The sequence below is a fragment of the Rattus norvegicus genome, chromosome 7 (assembly GCF_036323735.1).
Source record: "Rattus norvegicus strain BN/NHsdMcwi chromosome 7, GRCr8, whole genome shotgun sequence".
NCBI classification, from domain to species: domain Eukaryota; kingdom Metazoa; phylum Chordata; class Mammalia; order Rodentia; family Muridae; genus Rattus; species Rattus norvegicus.
The window spans coordinates 30,510,960-30,532,955 of record NC_086025.1 but is presented as its reverse complement, the minus strand read 5'-3'; the positions used below and the strand labels follow the sequence as shown (position 1 = coordinate 30,532,955).

Sequence of the window (21,996 nt, the reverse complement as noted above, 5' to 3'; positions counted from 1 at the left end):
TTTGCTCAGTACCAGTGGCATCCAGTGACATTTTCCTAGTGTGTCCAATACCACTGTTAAGAGGCCTCCTCTATCACACTCAAGAGTTCTACATACAGGAGATTAATGTTAACAGCAAGACTTGCCCATTGCACAGCTCTTTAACGCCTTTATGTCAAGGATAAGATGATATCATGGTGACACCTAAAGGACAATGTCCTTTTCAGTTTCCACCCTTCTCATCACAAGGGATTAAGCATGAGCTGTTTTCAAAAGATGTAAAAAGGAAGAGAGAAACTAGTGTCTATCTAGAGAAGTTGCAGAATGCTTAATCACAAAGAAACAAAATGAATACACTTCCTTTTTTATTAATTAACTTCCTCTTAGGTTAAGTCTCACTAGTTGCCTTGGCTGGCTTGGAACTTACTGTGTAGAGTAAAATGATCTCAGATTTGCAGGAAAGTTCCTGTCCCTACCTTCCAAATGCTACTCATGACCATGGGTATGGCCATGCCTGACATATTCTTTAAAACAAACATGTATTAAAAACTGAAAGAACAAGAAAATAAAGTCTAAAGAATTTCCAGAGAGCTAGAGGGATGGCTCAGATGGCAAAGTGCTGCCACACAAGTATGAGGACCTGAGTTCAGATCCCCAGGGCAGTATAAAAGATTGACAAAACAGCAAACACTGACCTTGTTGCTGTGCTAAGCTCCAGATTGAGGAAGAGCTCCTACCGGACAAAACAAGGCAGAGAGCAACAGAGGAAGCCCTCTGACACTGACCCATGGCCTCTGTATGAGCATCTATGTACAGACACCTGCTTAATAACACACACACACACACACACACACACACACACACACACACACACACACACACACATGAATCTCCAAAGGGGATTAGCAAAGATTCTCGTTTACTGTTACTTATTACAGTTCTACAAACATGTTCTATGGGCATCATTTGGCTTCTGTGAACAATGTACCAATTTGTTAACAGAAAAACATTGTAATTAAAAATTCCTAATTGGGGGTTTTCAAGCAGGACTCATAGACATTCTAAAAGCCCTGTGCTTCCTAGGAATCAAAGACAGTACAAATGGTAGATCACCCCATGGGAAGCTTCTGCTGCTGTGTGGAGATTGTTGGGTGCTGATGCTGCTTTTCAGGCAGGTTCTCACTTGATGGCCTGGCTGGCCTAGAACTCACTAGGCAGACCATACCGGTCTCTAACTCGTAGAACTCTACCTGCCCCTGCCTCTGCCTCTCTGCCTCTCTGCTTCTCTCTGCCTCTCTCTGCCTCTCTCTGCCTCTCTCTGCCTCCCTCTGCTCCTGCCTCCGGCCTCCTGCCTCCTGAGTGCTAGGGTTAAAGGCAGACACCACCGCCACACTCTATTCTTTAAAGAATTCAGTGGTTCTTAGTAGATTCAGGACTGTCCAGCCATCATCACAATCTAAATTCACAGTACTTCCCTATCTTCCAAAACACTGTGTGCTCGTTCCTAGTCACTCTCCATTCCTTCCTACAGCCAAATACCATTCCACTGTGCGGATTAATCACACTTAGCCTTTTCCGTTTTCAGGTAATGATCATTTAGTCTCTCGTTTCGGTCACTATTAAAATAGTGCAGTGCTAGAACGTCGCTGCTGCTCAGGCCACAATATGCACAGCGTCCATTCCCCTTCCAGACACTGACACACATCCTCCTGTGACTCTCTAGCTAACAGGCTTTCAGGTGCCACCACATCTCACCTGGGGGCGGGCGGGGCAGTTTAAACCAAAGGATATTGGAGACCACACATCCTGTTCCCCATCCCCTTCCTGACCTCCTGACTGCAGGCTTGTGCTGTGAAGCATCCCTACTCTCAGAAAGCTCACTTTTGCCAGGCACACCCTACTTTCCTCTATTCAGATTCCCCACCAAGCCAATGGTCTCTGATGCTCTGATGCTGGGGTATAAACGCTCCTCAGAGCCTCACCGTCCTGTTCTCTGTCTGTATCAATAATTCTTCTACTCCACTTCTTAACCCCAACAATCTACCTGAGTGTCCCCTCAAACCCCCGCCTAAGATTTTTCAATTCTGATAGCAATAATATGAACATTTTATGTAGATACATATTTTTGCTTCTCTTAGATAAATGTAAATGTAGAATTTCTGGGGTAAATGATGACTAGAGTTAAGCTTTTCAAGAACTGCAACTATTTCCCAAAGCACTGCTTCTCCTTTTAAACCCTCCATGCTCTCACCAATATGGGCTATTGTCCATTCCTCTGTAGTTGTTTTTAAGTTAGTTGTCCTGGCTGACCTAGAACTCACTGTGCAGAACAGGCTGGCATCATGCTCGCGACAATCTTCCTGCTTTTGCCTACCAAGTGCTGGGATTATAGGCATGTGCTGGCAAACGTGATTGAAGGTGGCTATTTGTTCAAGGTCATCCAGCATGGCAGTGCTAAGTCTGAAACACAACAGGGCCCTGAATATAAGCAAACCACTTCCTTACTCTGCAAAGACAAGGCATACTTAAAATAGTATGTATTCACCGGCAAAGGTCTAGAGAGCTCGCTGTGAAATGTTTAAGATTTCCCTTACTGTATATGACCAGTAATAGCTAAAAAGCTCCGTGTACTCCCTGTCAGACATTGTTCTCAGAAATGTCAGCATTTGTTCATTTGTTCAAAACAATCCTTGAAATAAGGGCCACTCGGCCCCTCGCTCTACTTCTTTTGTTTGCCAGGGAGGGAAACTAGGGCTTAGCGGAAGTGAGTTGTTCAAGATCATAGAGCTAGTGAGGGGTGGGGACCCAAACAATGTCACTCCAACTCTGTGTTCCCTTAACCACTATGAAAGCAAATTACTTAAAAACCTCCACTAGGCTTTGTAGGCAGTTAGCAGCTGTTAGAAAGGAGGCATTGATAGAGGCTGCTGCTGCTGCTGTTCTACATGAAGAGACACAACGTGTATAAGTTCCTCAGAGTAACTGAGACTTCTCAGAGTATTAGGAAAGAAAAGAAGGAAGGGAGGAAGGAGGAAAGAAAGATAGAAGGAAAGGAAGGAAGGAGGAAAGAGATAGAAGGAAAGGAAGGAAGGGAGGAAGGGAGGAAGGAAGGAAGGAAGGAAGGAGGAAAGAGATAGAAGGAAAGGAAGGAAGGGAGGAAGGGAGGAAGGAAGGAAGGAAGGAAGGAGGAAAGAAAGACAGAAGGAAAGGAAGGAAGGGAGGAAGGGAGGAAGGAAGGAAGGAAAGAAAGATAGAAGGAAAGGAAGGGAGGAAAGAGATAGAAGGAAAGGAAGGAAGGAAGGAGGGAAGGAAGGAATGAAGGAAAGGAAGGAAGGAGGAAAGAAAGAAAGAAAGAAAGAAAGAAAGAAAGAAAGAAAGAAAGAAAATGTTACTTGTCCACAATTAGCTGGGAAATAGTCCCATTTAAAAAACACACACAAAAAAACAAAAATAGCGTGAGTGAGATGCCTCAGTGGGTAAAGGTATTTACCATATAACCCTAAAGATCTGATTTCAATCCCCGAAATCCACACGGGAGAGAAATGACTCACACAAATTGTCCCTGACTTCTATAAATCTGTGATGGAGCATGTGCTCCCACATGTGTGCACGCATGTGCGCGCATGTGCGCTCACACACGCACACACGCACGCACACACACACACACACACATGACAAATAAATGTTAAAAAAGATAAAGATTTAGCAGGGACATGGCAGGGACATGGCAATGTGGCACCAAAGGACATGTAACTATGAAATAGAAGCAGGAACAGAAGGAAAGGCACACCCAAAGACAGACGGGACCTTAGACGTCTCCACTGACCACAAAATGAAGATGTCAGCCACAAAGTGACAGAACATGGTGTTGGGAAGAACCATGGAACTGGTCAGAGCCTGTCTTTCTACCAGTGTGACCCCCGGTACCATGTGCAGATATCTATGTGGAAGATACCACTTCCAGAGGAACTGGAAAAGATTCAAGTGAGAAAGAACAGGACAAAACAAACTCTGAATCAGGAAAAGAGCGAGCAAGGGTCACTCATCAAAGGAAGTAAAGCCTGGCTTTAATTATGGCTCTCACACAATGCTGTTTGAATGTTCTTTCTCAGACTCCCCACAGGCTTTGGCTCTCTGCACTCATTTAAATTCTAGTCAGCCATCACTTTCTCAGGGGCTTTCATCCAGAGTAGCTCCTACGCTTCCTAGCACATCACTGGAAACACTGAGGTTCTTCCTGCTGATGTATTTTCACCCCTCTTCCTCCACTGGGGTGTGAGCACCGCAAAAACATGGGCCACGATCACTGCTGATCTCTAACAAACCTGGTTGCTACCTGGGACATGAGGGGTATCCTCTACATAGCTATAGAAGGGATCCATGTTCAAGAAGCAACACAGAAAGTGAGCTTGCGGGGTTGGGGATTTAGCTCAGTGGTAGAGCGCTTGCCTAGGAAGCGCAAGGCCCTGGGTTCAGTCCCCAGCTCCGAAAAAAAGAACCAAAAAAAAAAGAAAGTGGGCTTGCAAGGTAGAGTGTGAAGGGTGTGAGTGTGAGTGCATGCATGTGTCCATGTGCATGAGAGTGTGCGTGTGCATGTGTGTGCGTGCGTGTGTGTGTGTGTGTGTGTGTGTTGTATCTGGGATATCCGATTGTTTTAAGACAGTGTCTTACTCTATAGTCCATACTAATCTGGAACTTACTATCTAACCCCAGATAGCCTTGAACTCATGCTAACCCTCCTGCCTCAGCCTCCCAACTACAATCACAAATGTGTGCTACCCATCCAGTTCAGAAATTACTATCAGCAAAAAAAACAACTCATCGCTGAACTTAAACTCCATACTGGAAAATATTCTAAATTTTTCACATATCATATCATTTATAAGTAATATTTTTTCACTTGGCATTCTTTAAGACAAAAAGATTGAGTAATTAGCTTTATGTAACCCAAATCATAGCTGGTAACCATGTTTATATTTATTTATTAATTATTTTATGTGGTTTGCCTGCATGTATATGTATGTGCACCACGTGCCAAGTCAGAACAGGGTGTCAGAGCCCTTGGAACTGGAGTTACAGACAGTTGTGAGCCACTGTGGGGGCGCTGGGAGGTGCATCCAGGACCCTCTCAGAACAACAAGTGCTCCTAACTCCTGAGCCAGCTCTCCAGCCCTGGGACTGAATTTTAGATAACCACAGTGTGCCACTCATTTAAAGGTGGAGGCAAATGTAAACAGACTAACATTATGTTAAGATGGGAGCACAATGGATTAGTAAATTATGACAACGGATCGGGTGACAAGCGTTTTCTCCCTGGCTTGCTACACTGTGAGAATCCTTTAAAATTCTATCAGGTAGCATTCCAATATATCTTGGGGACATTGTGTCCATGCTCAACTTCTCCCTTTCATAAATAATATCTTTACTCAAAGAGACAGGATTTCAAATGTAACATATAGATGTTTATAATAAACCAAAAATGACACAATGAATTTCCCTATCACATATCCTAAACTTTTATAAACATATGGACAATCTGCATGTCTCCCAAACACACACACAGACAGACACAGACACAAACACACACACAGACACACGCACGCACAGACACTCAGACACATACACACACAGACACACACACAGACACTCAGACACATACACACACAGACACACACACACAGACACACACAGACATATACACACAGACATATACACACACACACACATAGACACATACACATACACAGACACACACACAGAGACACACACACAGAGACACACACACAGACACACACGCACACATTAATGCATACACATACTAGATTATTTTAAGAAAATGATCATTATATTAGTAACAGTGAGATAGTCAACATACTCATTGTCAACCTGACGGGATTTAGAGGAACACGGGTAACAAACTTCAGAGAGCAACTATGAAGGATTATCTCTGTGCTGGCTAAATCAACTTGATACATACTAGAGTCATGAGAGGTAGGAACCTCACTTGAGAAAATTTCTTCATAAGACTGGGCGGCAGGCCATCTTCTTAATTAGTGTTTGATGTGGCCCAATCTTTGTAGGTAGTAATCTGGGCTAGGAGTCCTGGGTGCTATAAGAAAATAGGCTGGGCAAACCATGAGGAGCAAGTCATGGCCTCTCCATGGCCTCCACAGCAGCCCTTGCCTCCATGTCTGAGTTCCAGCCTAGGCTTCCATCAATGGACTGTGATTCAGGATATGTAACCAACCCAAAATAAACCCTTTCCTCCCCAAGTTACTTTTGGTCATGGCATTTCATCACATCAGTAATAACCCTGTGACAATCCCCATTAGGTTAGCTCACATGAGAAAACCCACCTTCACTGTAGCTGAGTGGCACAAGGTACAAGGAAAGCAAGCTGGAAACTGGCACTGGTGTGCTCAGCCTCAAACTCCCGCTCGCATGACCACTGGACCCTGAATTGTGATCCAAAATATACCTTTCTTCCCTCATGTTTGTCTCTTGTCAGGTATGTCGCCACAGCGACATGGTAATTATAGTGCAAGGGGCAATTTTTATTCTGTCCTGAAAAAGACATGCTCAAATACCAGCGAGAGAGCTCAGTGGGCGAAGACACTCACTGCCAAGCCTGAAACCCTGAGTTTGAACCAGGAAGCCACACGGCAGAAGAGAACCAACTCCTGCACCATGTATCCTGACATTTCCACTGTGGCACAAAAGCATGCTCACCACTGCCCCATCCACCCACACACAGTAGGTTTACTTTAAAAGTTCTTTTTGAAGATGTGAGCAAACCGCAGTGCATAGGATTCCCTTCTTTCAAGAAACTTAACAACTCCCCTGGGTATGGCGGCTCATACCTATACTCTCAGGACTCAAGGCTGAGGCAGGAGGATTGCTATGATCCAGTGCCAGGCTGAGTTATACTGTCTCACAAACAAGCAAGCAAGCAAGCAAGCAAACGAACAAACAAACAAACGTGCTGGAGAGTTGGTTCCGTGTTTAAGAGCACTGGCTGATCTTCCAAAGGACCCAGGTTCAATTCCCAGCACCCACAGGGCAGCTCACAGCTGTCTGTAACTCATACTCTAGGGATCTGAGATATACATGCAGGCAAAATACCCACACACATAAAACAAGATAAAACAAACACCCACAACAAACATGGTGAGAATTAGTATCAGGACAAGAACAATCCCCAGGGAGATTCGTTATCAGTCCATATATACACCAATATCCACGTACATACAGGCATATATAAAAAGCCAGTGAACATTAGTAAAATAATTCCTCAAAGCTACCAAATAACCCTTAGGTGATACGCAGTTGGGTGCATAACATTTTAGGTGCAGGAGCAGAGTTCAACTAGAAAAGCCCTTGCGGACTAACCCATGACGGTTGTTTTCCTTCAGGGTGACAGACAGCATGCCCATGCAGCAGCAGGCCAGGAGAAACAAAAGCAGAAATAATTAATTACCAAAATATACCTGTTTATCCTCCAGCGGGTCCGGCTCGCCTTTACTGGACTCGGAGCTGACGTCATCTTCGTCAGAACTATTGATGACTTCCTCATCAGAAGGCAGGTCAAGATGGAGCTCATCCTGCCTGTCCTGGCATCTTCCAGAACTGCATCAACAGAAATGCCCATTAATAAAGAAGTGCTGGCTAACCCAAACCAGAGCCAAGTAGTTTACTCTGGTCACGCGAGAGGAAGCACCTGAGAGATCTGGAGGAATTAGAAGAAGCCAGGACTAATGCCACCTCTACATTCTGACCCGGCTGTTATAAACTCAAAGATTCATTCTGTGCTTAAAATTTAACCTCAGTGCAAATTCAACATCAGACTGATGATGCTAGGAAGGTGACCGGAGAGCACGTTTCCCAGCAGCCTCCAGTCTACATTTCCGCCTGACCTTCCTTTTGAAGGCTGAGTCTGTACTGATTCCTGGTACAAAGCAGGAGGACTTACAGGGAATATAAAAAAGACTTGTTGAGAACTTGGGCCTTGGTATTTAAAAACAACAACGAAACAACAACGAAACAACAACAACAACGGAGTGTCAAACCTGCAAACCTCAGGAGGCCCTGCTTAGGTAAGCGACAGTCAACAGTGCAGGGGTAACCACCCCAGTTATCCCTGACATGTTCCTGCAGCTGAAGATGTAGGACAGGGGAATAGAGGGTCTCAGGCCCCTGCCTCCTACAGAAACTAACAGGAAAGAGGCCGGCAGCCTAATTAGGGCATTAGAACCTGCCCTCCAGGTGACTGTGACTCAGCCTGAAGCTGGAACAGCACTTCCAGCCCACTTATCTGTCCTTCCCTGCCGGCCTGACCTGGCCAAGGTCTTTTAGTGTGTACAAAGAGAGATCTCATGGAGCTAACAGCCACTGTTTCAATCCAATCTGTAAGGGGAATTCCAAGGTAAAGTTCCCCAGGCGGATGATGGGAACCAGTCTGGCTGAGGATAGACACACTCAGAAACAAGATGCTTTTAAAAACTGCCTATCCAAGACCAGGCTGGGTGTAACCCCAGCATCCAGGGCTTTGAGTAAACAGACGGCTGTGAGTTCAGGCTACAGTGTGAAGCTGTCTCAGCAGATAACAAACTGCTTTTCTGATGTTACTCAGAAATTAGTCTACCAGAGAGTTTGCAGGACAGAATGGGTAAAGGACCGAAAGAAAACTGTCAGGAAAAACACCCCCGCAGAACGGACACGCTTGCATCCCATTCCTGTTGTGGCCTTTTTTTTTTCTTTCTTTAGACCACAGGCAAGTCACTCAACTGCCAGAGTTCCAAATTATAAGAATTTCTAATGTGACTCTTAAAAGCTATGGCTAAACTTCCTACCAGGCCCTCACGACACTATAGGAGAACAGACTTGCTTCAGAAGCCATTCCTGCAGTTCAATCGCTACACAGCGAAGGGGCTGGGTCTAGGCAAGATGACACAAGGAGCACCTCCTACCACCGAAGACTTGGTTTCCTGTGACTCAGTGGCTAGGGCCTCTTATCACTCAACGGGGCGGGGATGGTCACCTTTATCATAGGTGGCCTGGACAGGCAGGAGACTCACATCCTGGGGTGGGAGGGAGGCAGGGATTTTCCAGTCAGAGCGCTGACAAAATTAGCTATCCCTGGGAGCAGGGACCAGAGCCAACTCTGTTGGGTTGTTAGTTTTTGGTTTGCGTTGGGAAGAATAAAAACTAGTAAGCAAGGTGTTGAGCAAAGGGCCCATCCATGTAGACAGAAGGAAATGTACCTTTACTTAGGGGAGGTGGAGTGGTGGCTGCGCTGGGAACAGAGGAAGGGTCTCTCACGAACCTACCCCATCTACTTTCAAAGCCTCAGTTCTTCACCTCTGCTGATTGTCTCCAGACCCTTGCTGCCCCAGCACATGATAAACTTCTGGGCAGTGATCAGCATCTTCTGGAAACCTCCTAAAGAATGCAAAAATCTCAGAACTGACCCTGACCTACAGAACCAGGACCCAGTAGCACGAGAAGTCCTGTAGCATCTAGACTTTTCCCATTAGCCCCCTCTGGACTTGTCTGGACACAGGGATGTCAGGTGATACGTGATGGAGATTTTGATTTTGGTTAGAGCTGAAAGTGGTCCTCAGTAAACATTCAAAAGGGCTTTATTAAGAAGATCATCTCTTCCTGTCATCTCTTGAGGATTTTGAGGGGAAATGAGAGGGCTCGCACCTGTAATCCTAGCAATCAAGAGGCCGAGAGACATGGCGATCATGAGTTTGAGGCCAAGCTGGACTCTAAAGTCAAAGCAGGAAACAATGACAACCGCACATGCTCCAGAAATGCACTGAAGTGCAAAGGTCACTATTTAAGAGCACGGAAAGAAGCTTTAAACAAGGGCAGGGTTGAGTATATGACCGAGTGGCAGTGTTTTTCTAGCATGAACAAGATCCTGAGTCATTCCCAACACCACAGCAAGTGACGCCAGAACTTCACGGATCCAAACATCCTGACATAAAACAGTGGGACCCACGGGTTTCCAAGGATTGCTTTCTAAGATCTTCCCAGAGTCTTTCTATCCCTCTTCACAAATCAGCCTCTTCTAGAGCCTAAAGCACCTCATACCAACAGCAACACCACCCCTAGTTTTCCTCATTAACACGTAAGCATGAGACGACTGTGTTTTCAGCTGAATCCCAGTGAACTGCCTGACACGGAATTATCTCCTGTAACTGGCTGTTCTGGAACTTTCTCTGAAGACCAGACTGGCTTCGAATTCAGAGACCCGCCTGCTGGGATTGAAGGTGCATGTCACCACCCAGCTCTCTTTCTACAGGGGATCGAGAGGAAGGATGGATGTACGAGGGAAGGAAAAACAAAAGCAAAAACGAATGGAAAACTTTAAGCTAAGGATCTAAGAAAGGGGAGAGCGGTCCAAATAGAGCAGCATCCATGAACTACACCCAGTCAGTAAATTGTTTACTCACATAATGAACTGTAGTTTCCAAATCAACCTAGCTAGATTTAGGCTCCTGATTGGTCCTCACTGATGCCAGGCCTGCCGTCTGGAACTGGTCTGTGCTCACACTTCCTCAGAGATCAACACCTATCACTGTCTGTTTTGCGGGCTAGTGGAACAGAACAGTGTTTCCTCCACATCTTCCGGCCCAGTTACTCCCTATGTAATAGTAGAGAAAAAGCTAAAGCGAGCTTCAACAGCAGCCAGAACACACTGCCTCCCTGAGCCATCCTTTCCGAGTCAGATTTGCTTCTAGGAGGAGACAGGTTTCTAGGAGATCCAGAGAAAACAAAGCAGCCAGAAATCAACTATTGATAGGTGCGGTCCTTCAGTTCCAAGTGCCAAGGTCTCTGGAATCACCTTACAGAGTTAGGTTAGGAAGTTAAGTTCTTCCCATGCTCCGTGGCCAGAGCGTCCTCCATTGGTAAATACATCAAATGTTACATAAAAACTTTACAGCAGCAGTTCTCTTAGAAAACACACCATTGACTTCTTCTAGGTTTTAAGAACGTAAAACCCGCAGAGTTGAACCAAAGGTCACCACAGAAACACTCTTATTCCCTGGCACTGAATAAACACCTCAGCAAGAGAAGGAAGACAGCAGAGTGGACAGCCAGAGAGGCAGTCTAGCTACCGAGCGTCGTCTCTCAAATCTGAGCAAAGACGCCCAGGATAATGCCTGATGCTTCTGAAGTTTCTGTCTCATTACTGATGCAAAGCATGTAATTCTCAACTCCAGCCTTTTCTTCTTCCGCCCTCCACCCTGCCTCAGTCTGAAGAGAACGCCCGCGCATGCTCAGGGTGCTGTTACAACCTTGTTAACGGACTCAGAGCTGTGACTTCGGGATGTGTGCTCCCTTTGGCTGCTTCTGTATTTATCAGGGAATGAGCAGGAATTCGAGATTGGGGGGCTTGAAGGATGAACATTACACGGGAAACAGTAACTTGATCCATAGGTAGAGCGAACAGCTTCAGAATTTCACCAGAAAGTGGTTATTTCAATCCCACTGAAGACTCTGGATTCCGGTGTCACGGGAAAACCATGAGCCAATCAACGGCAACATGGAATTGAACACCTTTTCTCAAATAGTTCTGTTTGGTTTTATTTTGTTTGTTTTGCTTCACGGTGCATGAGTTCGGACCCAGAGATTCCTGCACACTACTTAGGCAAAGGCTTTACTGCAGAGCTACAGACACTGGCCCCAAGACGTTCTTACTTAAGTCCACTCTGAGGTCTTATAGTACACCTAAAATTTCTCCTAAAACAAGCAGGATGGTTCTTATGACTGTTTTATAAAAACCTGTCAGAGCCAACAAAATTTCAGGAGTCCTATGTCCCCGCCATGTTTATAGGTTTCCCACACACGGGACAGCATGTGCGGAGTCTAGGGGGCAACCTAAAAGAGATAACAGAGTCAGAGTTACCTGCCCTGCCCAAGCACTGCAGTCAACAAAGTGACTCTGCAGGGAGGGGATGGAATCCTCTGCAGTCTCCTCACAACCATGCTAGCCTTCCCTTCCTCCCCGCACCCCTTCCTTTTCTCCTTTTGAGACGGGCCCTTACTCTGTAGTCCCAGGATGACCTCACTTCTGATCTCCTGTCTGAACCTTCACAGTTCCAGGATAAAGGTGTACACCAACACGCCCAGCTGCAAACTGCATTTTAATTTTAAAAAAGTAATGATTTCATCAGCTGGGTCTGGTGACAGACACCTATAGCCCCAACTGTGGGGAAGCTCTGGCAGAAGAATTGTGAGTTCCAGGACAACCTGGACGATCTAAAAAGACGTATCAGGAAAACAAGTAAATAAATGAAAGTACGAAGTTTTACTGTCATGAGGTCAGTTTAAAAACGAACGAACAAACCCTGTAGTGTGCAAACAGTGCATTAATCTTTTTCATTTAAAACTTGATGAATATGGAATAAAAACCCTTCAAAACTTAAGTGGGTGGGATAGTAGGTGTCTGTTAACCAAGATAAAGAGAAACAAATGAAATAGACAAATAGATCGTGTGTATAGAGTATGCATGATAGTGTTTTGGTTCATAAACGTTAGAGGTGCTAGCAATCAAGTCTCTAAGGCTATCAAGCTGGGCCAGTGAGAAGGCTCAGTGAGTAAAGGTGACTGCCACCAAGCCTAAGGACTTGAGTTCAGTCCTCGGAATGTACGTGATGGCAGGTGAGAATGGGCTTCCGCGAGTTGTCCTCTGACCTCTATGCAAGTCAAAGAGGAACAACCCACAAATAAATTTTTAAAAATTAATTAAAAAGGAATAGCAAGCCCAGTTCTGTGCTTGAATAGATACCTTGCTTCCCTGAAATATGAGCTAGAGATTATTTTAAACTGGCTCTGAGAGGCTGTAAGAAAAAGGAGAGAAATGGGCTTCAATGGTTGACTTGGTCAGCACATACTCTTCAGTGTCCAGCCCTTATAAACAGTTGCCAACCCCTCCACGGAACTGCATTTAGTACTAGGACTCTTCAAACTGGGCCCTACTGAGTAAAAACTAAAACAATGTCTGAATGTGACCCTTGAAGCTGATACCTTTTTTTTTTCTTTTTTTTTTTGGAGCTGGGAACTGAACCCAGGGCCTTGCGCTTGCTAGGCAAGCACTCTACCACTGAGCTAAATCCCCAACCCTGAAGCTGATACCTTAAAGACAGTCTTCACGCACGGGTTAACTCTGAAAGTGGCTTAAGGAAAAAAAAATAATTAAAAGTACTGAAGTATGAGAGCAACTACACAGACACAGATGGTCCCTTTATGTAATCAGGTAACAAGTCATTAAGGTTTAACTAAAAAGGAGTTGCTCTTTTTTTAAAAAGGAATTTCCAGCAGTGACCATAACAAAAGATTAAAACTGGGAGGCTCTATGTGATCAATGGCTAAGCACCTATTTGGAAATAAGTTAGGTCTGTGCACAATATTGCTTATTCTCCAGCCAGTATTGGTGGGTTGTGAAATCAGGACATAGTATTTCTATGCAGAAGGAAAATGAATACACAAAAAATATTTCAAAAATGTGCTTTTGAGAATTGAGGATTGCAGCTCAATTATACGGTCCAGATCCATGCCTAGCATGTGCGAGGTCCTGGAACACACACACACACACACACACACACACACACACACACACACACGTACTTTTTAAACATACGTAAGACCGTATGCATACATGTACAGATATGCTGGCGTATGTCCACAGGCTATCCCTGGAGAGACTCAGAACACAGTGATGACTGAAGTTCTGAGAAGGAGCATGGTGGCGCATTGTTTTCTAGTAATGACAGGGACTGAACCCGGGACCACAAGCATGACAGGAAAACATTCTGCTATTGAGGTGTCTTCTCTATTAATTTTGCTACATTAAGAAAGGCTGCTATCCACATTCGTCACTACTTTATTAAAGACCACACCACAAAAAAGTCGTAGCAGTGCACACCTGCAAACCCATGTAGAAGACAGAGGCAGAAAAATAGTGAGTTCAAGGTCTGCCCGGGCTATAGAGTTCTAGCTCAGCCTATACAGTGAGGCTTTGTCTCAAGACCAAAAGAAACAAAGGCAACAACAAAAACCTCAACATGTCAAATAGAAGGTAGCCCAAAGCTCGAGTGCGTGTATACGTGTGTTCTTACGCTTCATCTTCTATCCAACCCCCAGGCTTAGAAGGCTGCCTGTTTCCCGCATATCGGCACAGTGACCTTTAGAAGCAACTTTTTAAAAAATCCTGTGGTTGCACAACCTACAATCCTGGCACTTGAGAGGGGAAGGCAGGAAGATTAGGAGTTCAAGATCATCCTTACACATGGGGATTTGGAAGTCAGCCTGTACCCAGAGATCCTCTCTCAAACAAAGCACAAACACTCACGCACGCACGCACGCACGCACATACCCCAAGGACAGAAATCCTTTAACTCTAAGACTACAAGAAACCATAGACTGCATCTTTCCTTTAGGCTTTAGCCTGTAGGGGGCTTGTTTGGCATAAGTCCCTTCCCTTGGTAATGGACAAACCACACCTGCTAGGCAAGCACTGTACGACTGAGCTACAACATCAGCTCTCGAAAACAAAATAGCAGAGGTCAGTAGCTGGGGCCAGAGAGTAACCATAAAACCGGTGGCCTGTGCCAAGGTGAACAGACTGTGTTCTATCTTATCAGGGAGCTCCCTGGCCTGTAAGGAAAAATGAGTTCTGGTTCCAGTTCACCAAGTAGATAGTGAAGGGACTCCAGGCTGAGCACAGTCCGGCATCTTGCTCTCCACCCCCAGCTTAGCTAGCTGGGAGGCAGCCAGGTCAGGTCTGTGCTGTTTCTAGCCTAGAAGTGAAAAGAATCCTATAAAAGTCTACACCAAAACAAGTACTGAGCTAAAATAGCGACCTCGTATCAGCGACTCTGCTGTTTTCGAGTTTGGAAGGCTTTGAGGAATGATTCCTTAAAATAAACTTCCTGCAGTGCAGACTGCAACCTTTCTGTTAATACCAACAGAAAATCACTCCACGGGTCATAAAGCTACCACCAATAAAATAGAACGGGTGTCTAATCTAGTTTATTAGCATACCGAAAGCTGACGTTTCCTTTTTTCTTTCTAACGGTCTAGTTACTCGTGTTCACAGGTACTTCCCTCCGCACATACATGTGCGTGCCAGAAGAGAGCATTGGAATTCATGGGACTACAGTTACACACGGCTGTGAGCTGCTCTGTGGGTGCTGGGAATTGAACTCAGGGCCTCTGGAAGAACAGTCAGTGCTCTTAACCACTAGGCCATCTCTCCAGCCCTGTCTGAAAAGTTTTTAGGTACTGTGGACCCCACACTTTTTTCTTTTAGTCCTTCATGGCAGAATATGTATGTATTTAGTACCAGCCCAAACAAGGGCCACTAGAAACAACGGGCTGCAGATGGCCATGTAAGGCCACTTCCTGTGTGCAAACCCACGCACACATATTTACATATACATGAACTTTACTGGTGTATCAGACGGGACTAAAATAAGCCATCTATATCCTTTATTTCTATAAACAAAACCAATTTGAGAGTCTATTACGCAATTATTATAATTCAACATTCTAGGGGCTAAATAAAGATAATCCATTAGGATTGATTAAAACATTCAAACTGTCGATTATATTATTCTTTCTCTTTATTTTCCTACTAAGTGTGGCCTTCCTAAAAAGATAAAAGAATTAGCATACGCAGAGTAAAGGGACCATTATCCTGAAAGAAAGTATGGTCTAGGGATGGGTATGACTTAGAGGTAGGAACCCTTACCTACCGTGTATGCTGTGGTCTATTCCAACCAGCAGATCAGCAAAGCCAAATGAGGGAGGGATTGATTGAGAGAGGAAAGGAGGGAGGGAGGGAGGGAGGGAGGGGGAGCAGAGGGGGTTAGCAACAACCAAGGAAAGGCAGGGAGACAGGGGGCATACTTTAGGTGATGTTACAGGAGACACTGTGGCTTATAGAGCCCTGTGCATCCTGCTGTAGTCAGGGATTCGTGAAAGGGGTAAGTTTGAGAAATGACTTCAGCAAGTCATCCAGAGCACAGGAATCCTGGGGGACGGTGCACACGGAAGCAGAAAGGTGGGCTGGGAATGACATGGAGAAGAGATGGGGGAAGAATGGGGTGGGCATTTCTGTGAGAAGAGAGAGGAGGGCTGCTGCTGACAGTCGCTGCCTGGCAGGAAGCCAAGGCAGAACAGACAGACAGCCCTCTGCCCCAAGGCAGAATGGACAGTCATCTACCCCCAGTCCCCATGAGCCCTGGGAACACTGCACACTCCCTGCAGCTTTGCCAAGATCTAGCATTCAGGAAGGAGCCAGCACGGGGACCAGCCAGGAGGTGAGACTGATCCAAAATGAAAGCTCGCCCAGTGGGTAGTGCCTCTCAGGGTGACTACTTGTTCTGTGTCACTTGCGTGTCCTCCAATGTCAAAGCCTAATTTGTCCCAGTGGCCACTGTGGACACTTTTGGAAAATGTGACTTGGTATGAACCACTACACTAGCATAAAAACAAAAGGGAAGACACAATTTCTGCCTTGCTATGTGAGGCAAGGGAGGTGGGCCTGAGTGGCTAACCCCAAATTCTCCTCTAATCTTGGTTTTACTAGAGCAAGTCCTCAGACAAAGCCAAACGGCCACATTATCCATCTGAATAGGGAATTACTCCCAATCATAATAAACTTCCTGAAGGATTATTCCACCTTGAGATACAATGCCCACCTTCCATAGTTCCTGGGGACTCATTTTATTCCTATGTAGTGTTGAGAGATAGCTTGTATCCCCTCTCTCTCCAGCCGCGAATGTATGTTGACCTTCAGTGGGTGTAGAATTTTGTGTATTCAGCCAAAGCAATGACCCTAGAGTAAGAATCCCTCCCTCGCTAACAACTAAGATGGCCAGCAGAGAGACTGTCAGCTTCCTGAGGTGGACAAGCAGGCACACTCGCTTTTCTAAAAGAATTGCCCTGAACAACCACATCGAGGGGCATCTGAAGTGGGCGCTGCATACGCCTAACTATATTTTGTAAAGATGCCTAGATAGGTGCGTGGTAAACTCAAGCAGTGTCCAGGCTGAAGGCATTGAGGTAACGTGGCAGTGGTCTGGCATGTTCCATGTCCCATAGCACGTGAAATGTTACACTACACCCAGACCTCACTGTAATAAAGTATGAGGGAGATATAAACAGACAGTAGTTAAACGCAGAGGATGTCTGCTTTCACTCCCGGATTTTACACAGATCTGTTCAGTGTCTCGCTTCCGAGCAGAAACAACACCCCTACCTAGAACTTCCTTCTAGGGAAAAGGATAGTAAGTGGCTTGGGCGTCTGTAAGGAGGCAATGTTGGACGGGGTTAAATTGTTCCTCATGATTATATTTAGTTCACTTCCTCATTCACGGATACCTGTGAATAATTCCAGCACCATCTGCCTTCCGTGTGTATGAGACAGAAAAGGTTTCTCGTAAATGTCTCCTCCTCGGGAACAGCTATGAATCAATAACACCAAAGACCCAAACAGAACACTCTCCCACAGAGCGCCCTGAGACACGGGCCTATTTTCTCAAAACCAGGGGAGCTAATTGCAGTCGGGCAGGTATTCTCCTCCATTCTTTTATGTTTATTCATCACTGAGGAATGAACCTAGGGTTTTGCCCGTGTGGGATAAGTGCTCTACCATGAATATGCTATCAGGCTTTCTTCATCTACTCTTTGCTTTAAGAACAGAGTCCTGCGATGTAGCCTGGGAGATGCTCAGACTCCTGATCCTCTTGCCTCATACTCCTTCAAGTAGGAATTATATCGAGGCGCTAACACACTGGACTTTCCCCACTCCCTCCGTCCTACGGATCAGGGTGCCTCCCACTAGCTATACTGTTGACTAATTCTGTTTATTTTTAGAATCTTGGAAAGCCGCCTCCTCAGAAAAGCTCAACAGTAATAGCAAACTATGATGGCATCTTCTAAAGACGTAGAGTCAGGGACATGTAAAAGAAGTAAAGACAACCATCTATTTAAGAAGGGGGATACAGGTCCACTCTGAAGAGGACCCCAGGCATTGCTAACCAGGAGCAAAGGAGACACTATCCTCCACAGGGAAGCAAACACTGTCTTAGTCCAAAGCGGACTTGTGTTTGAAGCCAGGCTCTCCCTCTCATTGGTCTCTATGTAACTGGTTAGCTTCTTAAGCTTTTTAATGAAATGTTCCTTTCAACCATAAATAGAAAGACTACCACCTGCTATTAAAGTTAAACGAAACAATGCTAGCACGTCTACCATACCCAGAAGACAAGAAATAAATACAATTTAAACTAATCCTCAGGGTCTAGGCAGATAAGAGTCAGTCGCACCCCTCATCAAAGAAACTTCTTTTTACAACGTGTGGAGACCATTACAGAAAAGCACAAGCAATGACCATGCGGCGTTGTGGGGCCCAGTCCCACACAATACATCTACACCCTAACTCCTATACCTAAGGCCCAGGGATCAGAGGATGAGGGAGTGGAAAGACAACTGTAAGAGCCGGGGGACAGGCTGTGTGACTCCTAGGAAAGTCAGGAGCTATGACCACGAAGTCTCACCACATGACTTCTAAAACATGAGCGGAATAGTGACAGAGAGGAGGACGGGGGCTCATGAAACCTCCACCCTACACAGAGAAGTGCAGGCAGCTAAGGAATGCTGTGAATAAAACTGTCTTCCCCAGGGAAAGAACACATCAACTGGTTACACAATACCAAACAATCAGCTCTGAAAACATACAGACAGGGACATTATAAAGACTGACCACGCTGTATTTATGTATTTAGAAATATAGGAGTGTGTCTGTCTGTCTGCCTGTCTGCCTGTGTGTGTGCGCGCGTGTGCGTGTGCACATGCACGCATGTGTTTGTGTGTTATAATAATAATTAATTAAAAAATAGGTCATACGTAAACGAGATCAAGGAGAGGTATATGGAAGGGTTTGAGGAGGGAAATACAACAACAACAACAACATAAAAAAACAAAACAACAGTATCAACAATAAAGGAGGGGCTGGAGATAGAAAATAGGTTAAGAACACTTGTCGCTCTTGTAGAGGACCCGGGTTCAGTTCCTAGCACCTACATGGTGGCTCAAAACTGTCCATACTTCAGTTCTAAGGGATCCAATGCCTCTTCTGACTTCCCCGGGATTCAGTCATGCACACAGGACACAGACATACAAGCAGGCAAAACACTCAACTACACAAAATAAAATAACTGTAAAAAAAGTTTTTTAATATTTTTAAAAAATAAAAAAAACAGAGCAAAAAGTGTCATCCGAAGAGAAAAGCACTGGGGTTTATCAAGTAGATAAAATGGCCGGAACCTAGATCTGTTCTTGTTCGCCCCTAGTAAGTCCAGAATTTGATACAAACCTGACCTAGGTGTTGCAGGGATGAATCAGACTTAATCTTAGTATCTGAGTGGGGACAGTACAGTGCAGTTAGGTGTATCCACCTGCCACTTGTTTTTATAATGCCTACCACGTTAAGAACTTTTGTTTTCTTTTGTGATGCAGAGTCTTAATAGCCCAGGCTAAGCTCAAATTGGCAGTCCCACCTTGGTCCCCCGATTGCTGGCATTATGGTGCACTGCCATGTTTGGCTCCCCAGGTATCCTTTCGAAGGGTGAAAAAAAAAACCAAACTATTTGACATGTGAAAATGCTATACAACATCAGACTTTTAACTTGAAATGCAGTCTCTAAGGCTTTTTCCACTTTAAGGAAGTATGAAACCCCTATTTAGAAATGAACTAAGGGTACTTCGCTTCCTACTGCAAAAAGAAGTTTATGTTATAAAGGAATGTGCCTACAGATCAGTCTTACTGGAACCGAGAATGCTTGTTTTCATACAGTTCTGCACAGGTATAGCTGTGTAGGTACGAGAGGAAAGTTATGGCTTGTTGAGTATAAAATATTCCCCACTGGCCTTCCGAGGGTAAGGTTTGCTAGTCTGCTGTGTAATTACACCTGCTCTGAACCAAAATGACTGGTGTTTGGGTCCCAGCCTGCACTTACTGGTTTCATGGAATTTTAGTAAGTCTTTCACTTCTCTGTGCTTCAGTTTTTCTCATTCATAAAATGAGACAATAGTGGGCCTACTCACCAGAACTCTGCGAGGACTATATCAATCAACTCAAGTGATTCACAGACAATGCTTCTGTACAGAGAGCTAGGCTGCCTGTCCTTTTATCCTCTCCTACATAGTATTATCTGTCATACTCAAGGGAAAACCACGATTGCTGCAGACCCTGCCACCCAGAAGCGGAGAGGCGATTACTTGAGAAGAGCCTCCATGTTATCAGTCATGTGAAACTGCTCACCTCCTGTCTAAGTGTCTGAGTCTAAGCGTCTGGGTAAAGAACTCCTTCCTACGCTGAAGTCCGGTGAGCCCCGCAGCACATCTCCTAGGGCTCTGAGATTAGTTCTGATGCTTCAGGGTGGCTTCCTACTTGTGGGGTAAAACCCTCTAGTTCTGCATTATATTGTCTTTTATTCCTAAAGGGACTTTAGTCACTTTACCTCTTAAGCACACTCTTTGTCTCTACAGAGTAATAATCACCTCGAGGAATGGAAACAGCGGCAAAGAGCCTAAGCCCGACGCTGAACAACCTCCTCACCAATGCACCAAAGCTGCTGTTTTCCTATTTTCTGTGACCAGTTTACAGAGTACCCTTGTTCTGTCTATGAATAGAGAAGAAAGCAAGGGGTGGTAAGCAGGCAGAGGGGCACACCACCCATCTATGCCTGGGCGCACCTTGCTCTCCCTGGTTACAAGCAGCCAATAGGTCGGGCTTTGAGTTGGACACAAACCTAGGCAGAGGAAGATGGGGCTCTGATCCTGACCATCTGCTAGGTCAGTCTGTCTTTCTCTCCCTGTTCACCAAACAATAGACTCCCAGAGACACTGTGACGCCTCCTAAACTTTCCATTAGTGCTAAAACTTTCCATAATGAAGAGAAAAACAAACCAACAGCAAAAACCAAACAAAAACAATTAAAAAAAAAAAGACTTCTTTCCCTAGTAACAGGGGAATAAAAAGAATATCTCTTATTTTATAAATTTAAAAAGTTCTATATAATTTTTATAATTAAATTAACACAGAGTTTTAAAGTCCCCATTCTCCCTCCCCAAGTTTACCAGTATCAGATATTTTAAGCAGTTCTCATGAAAGTTTTCTTTTTTAGTATCTGTGAAGGGAAAAGTCAAAGGCAGGGCAAGTTGAAGACAGGTTTTCCTATTTCGTTTTCCTCATAAATGATAAAGCAACTACCCCAACCAACCAATCAGACCATGTTGCTACAGTCTGGTTAAGCCACAGCAATCATATTTTCCTCATACTGACTGCAGACAGTCTCTAAAGGAACTCTTCCAGTACCCCAGATCTCTTCTATCTCAGCTCAAGGTCAATGATCAAGTCTTTATATATTGCAAGGTAAACGGAAGGAAGAAATGCTCGCAGTTGAGCATCAGGAGATGGGGTAATGTGGAAACGCGCACCAGCTGCTTTGAACTGCATTCATAAACACAGGTCTGACTGACAGTGTCTACCTGGAGGGAGGGTTCCAGCAGAGCAGCCAACAGAAACCCTAACTGGGACAAGATTTCAGCGGGCACACAGAGAGCACATTCACTTGGAGAGTGCTGACGTCAGGTTCACAAAACACTTTTCCTTTTTTAACAGGCTCCGAAGAATGAGTGTTTAGAACTGCTATCTTGTTCGTCTGCTTCCCGACATGTTTTGTACATGGCACAGATTGACTCCATGTGCTACAACACCTAGCTGGCTTAGCGCTCCTACTCGTTATCAACCTAATATAATGACACACAAAAAGTAGCTGAGATCTCGTTTTAGACTCTTTATTGTGTGAAAGAATTAATAGTTAACCGGGAACGACTACAGACCAAAGCATACCTAAAGTAATTCGAGCATCAGACAAACTCTAAGCTTAGCTAGAGTTGACACATTTGCTTATTTTTATAATATTTAAATTCTGTCCTA

The 21,996-nt window shown here is 44.9% G+C and overlaps 1 protein-coding gene across 3 annotated transcripts in view; it reads right to left on the bottom strand.

Annotated features, from left to right (window-relative positions):
- The window catches only part of Fgd6 (FYVE, RhoGEF and PH domain containing 6), a 115,299-nt gene that overhangs the window by 66,943 nt on the left and 26,360 nt on the right, over positions 1–21,996 (bottom strand). For all 3 annotated transcript variants that reach the window (NM_001137645.1, XM_063264098.1, XM_039079738.2), the window contains one exon: positions 7,467–7,605. In NM_001137645.1, coding sequence (NP_001131117.1) covers positions 7,467–7,605 — 139 coding nt within the window. The remainder of the gene's footprint in view (positions 1–7,466; positions 7,606–21,996) is intronic.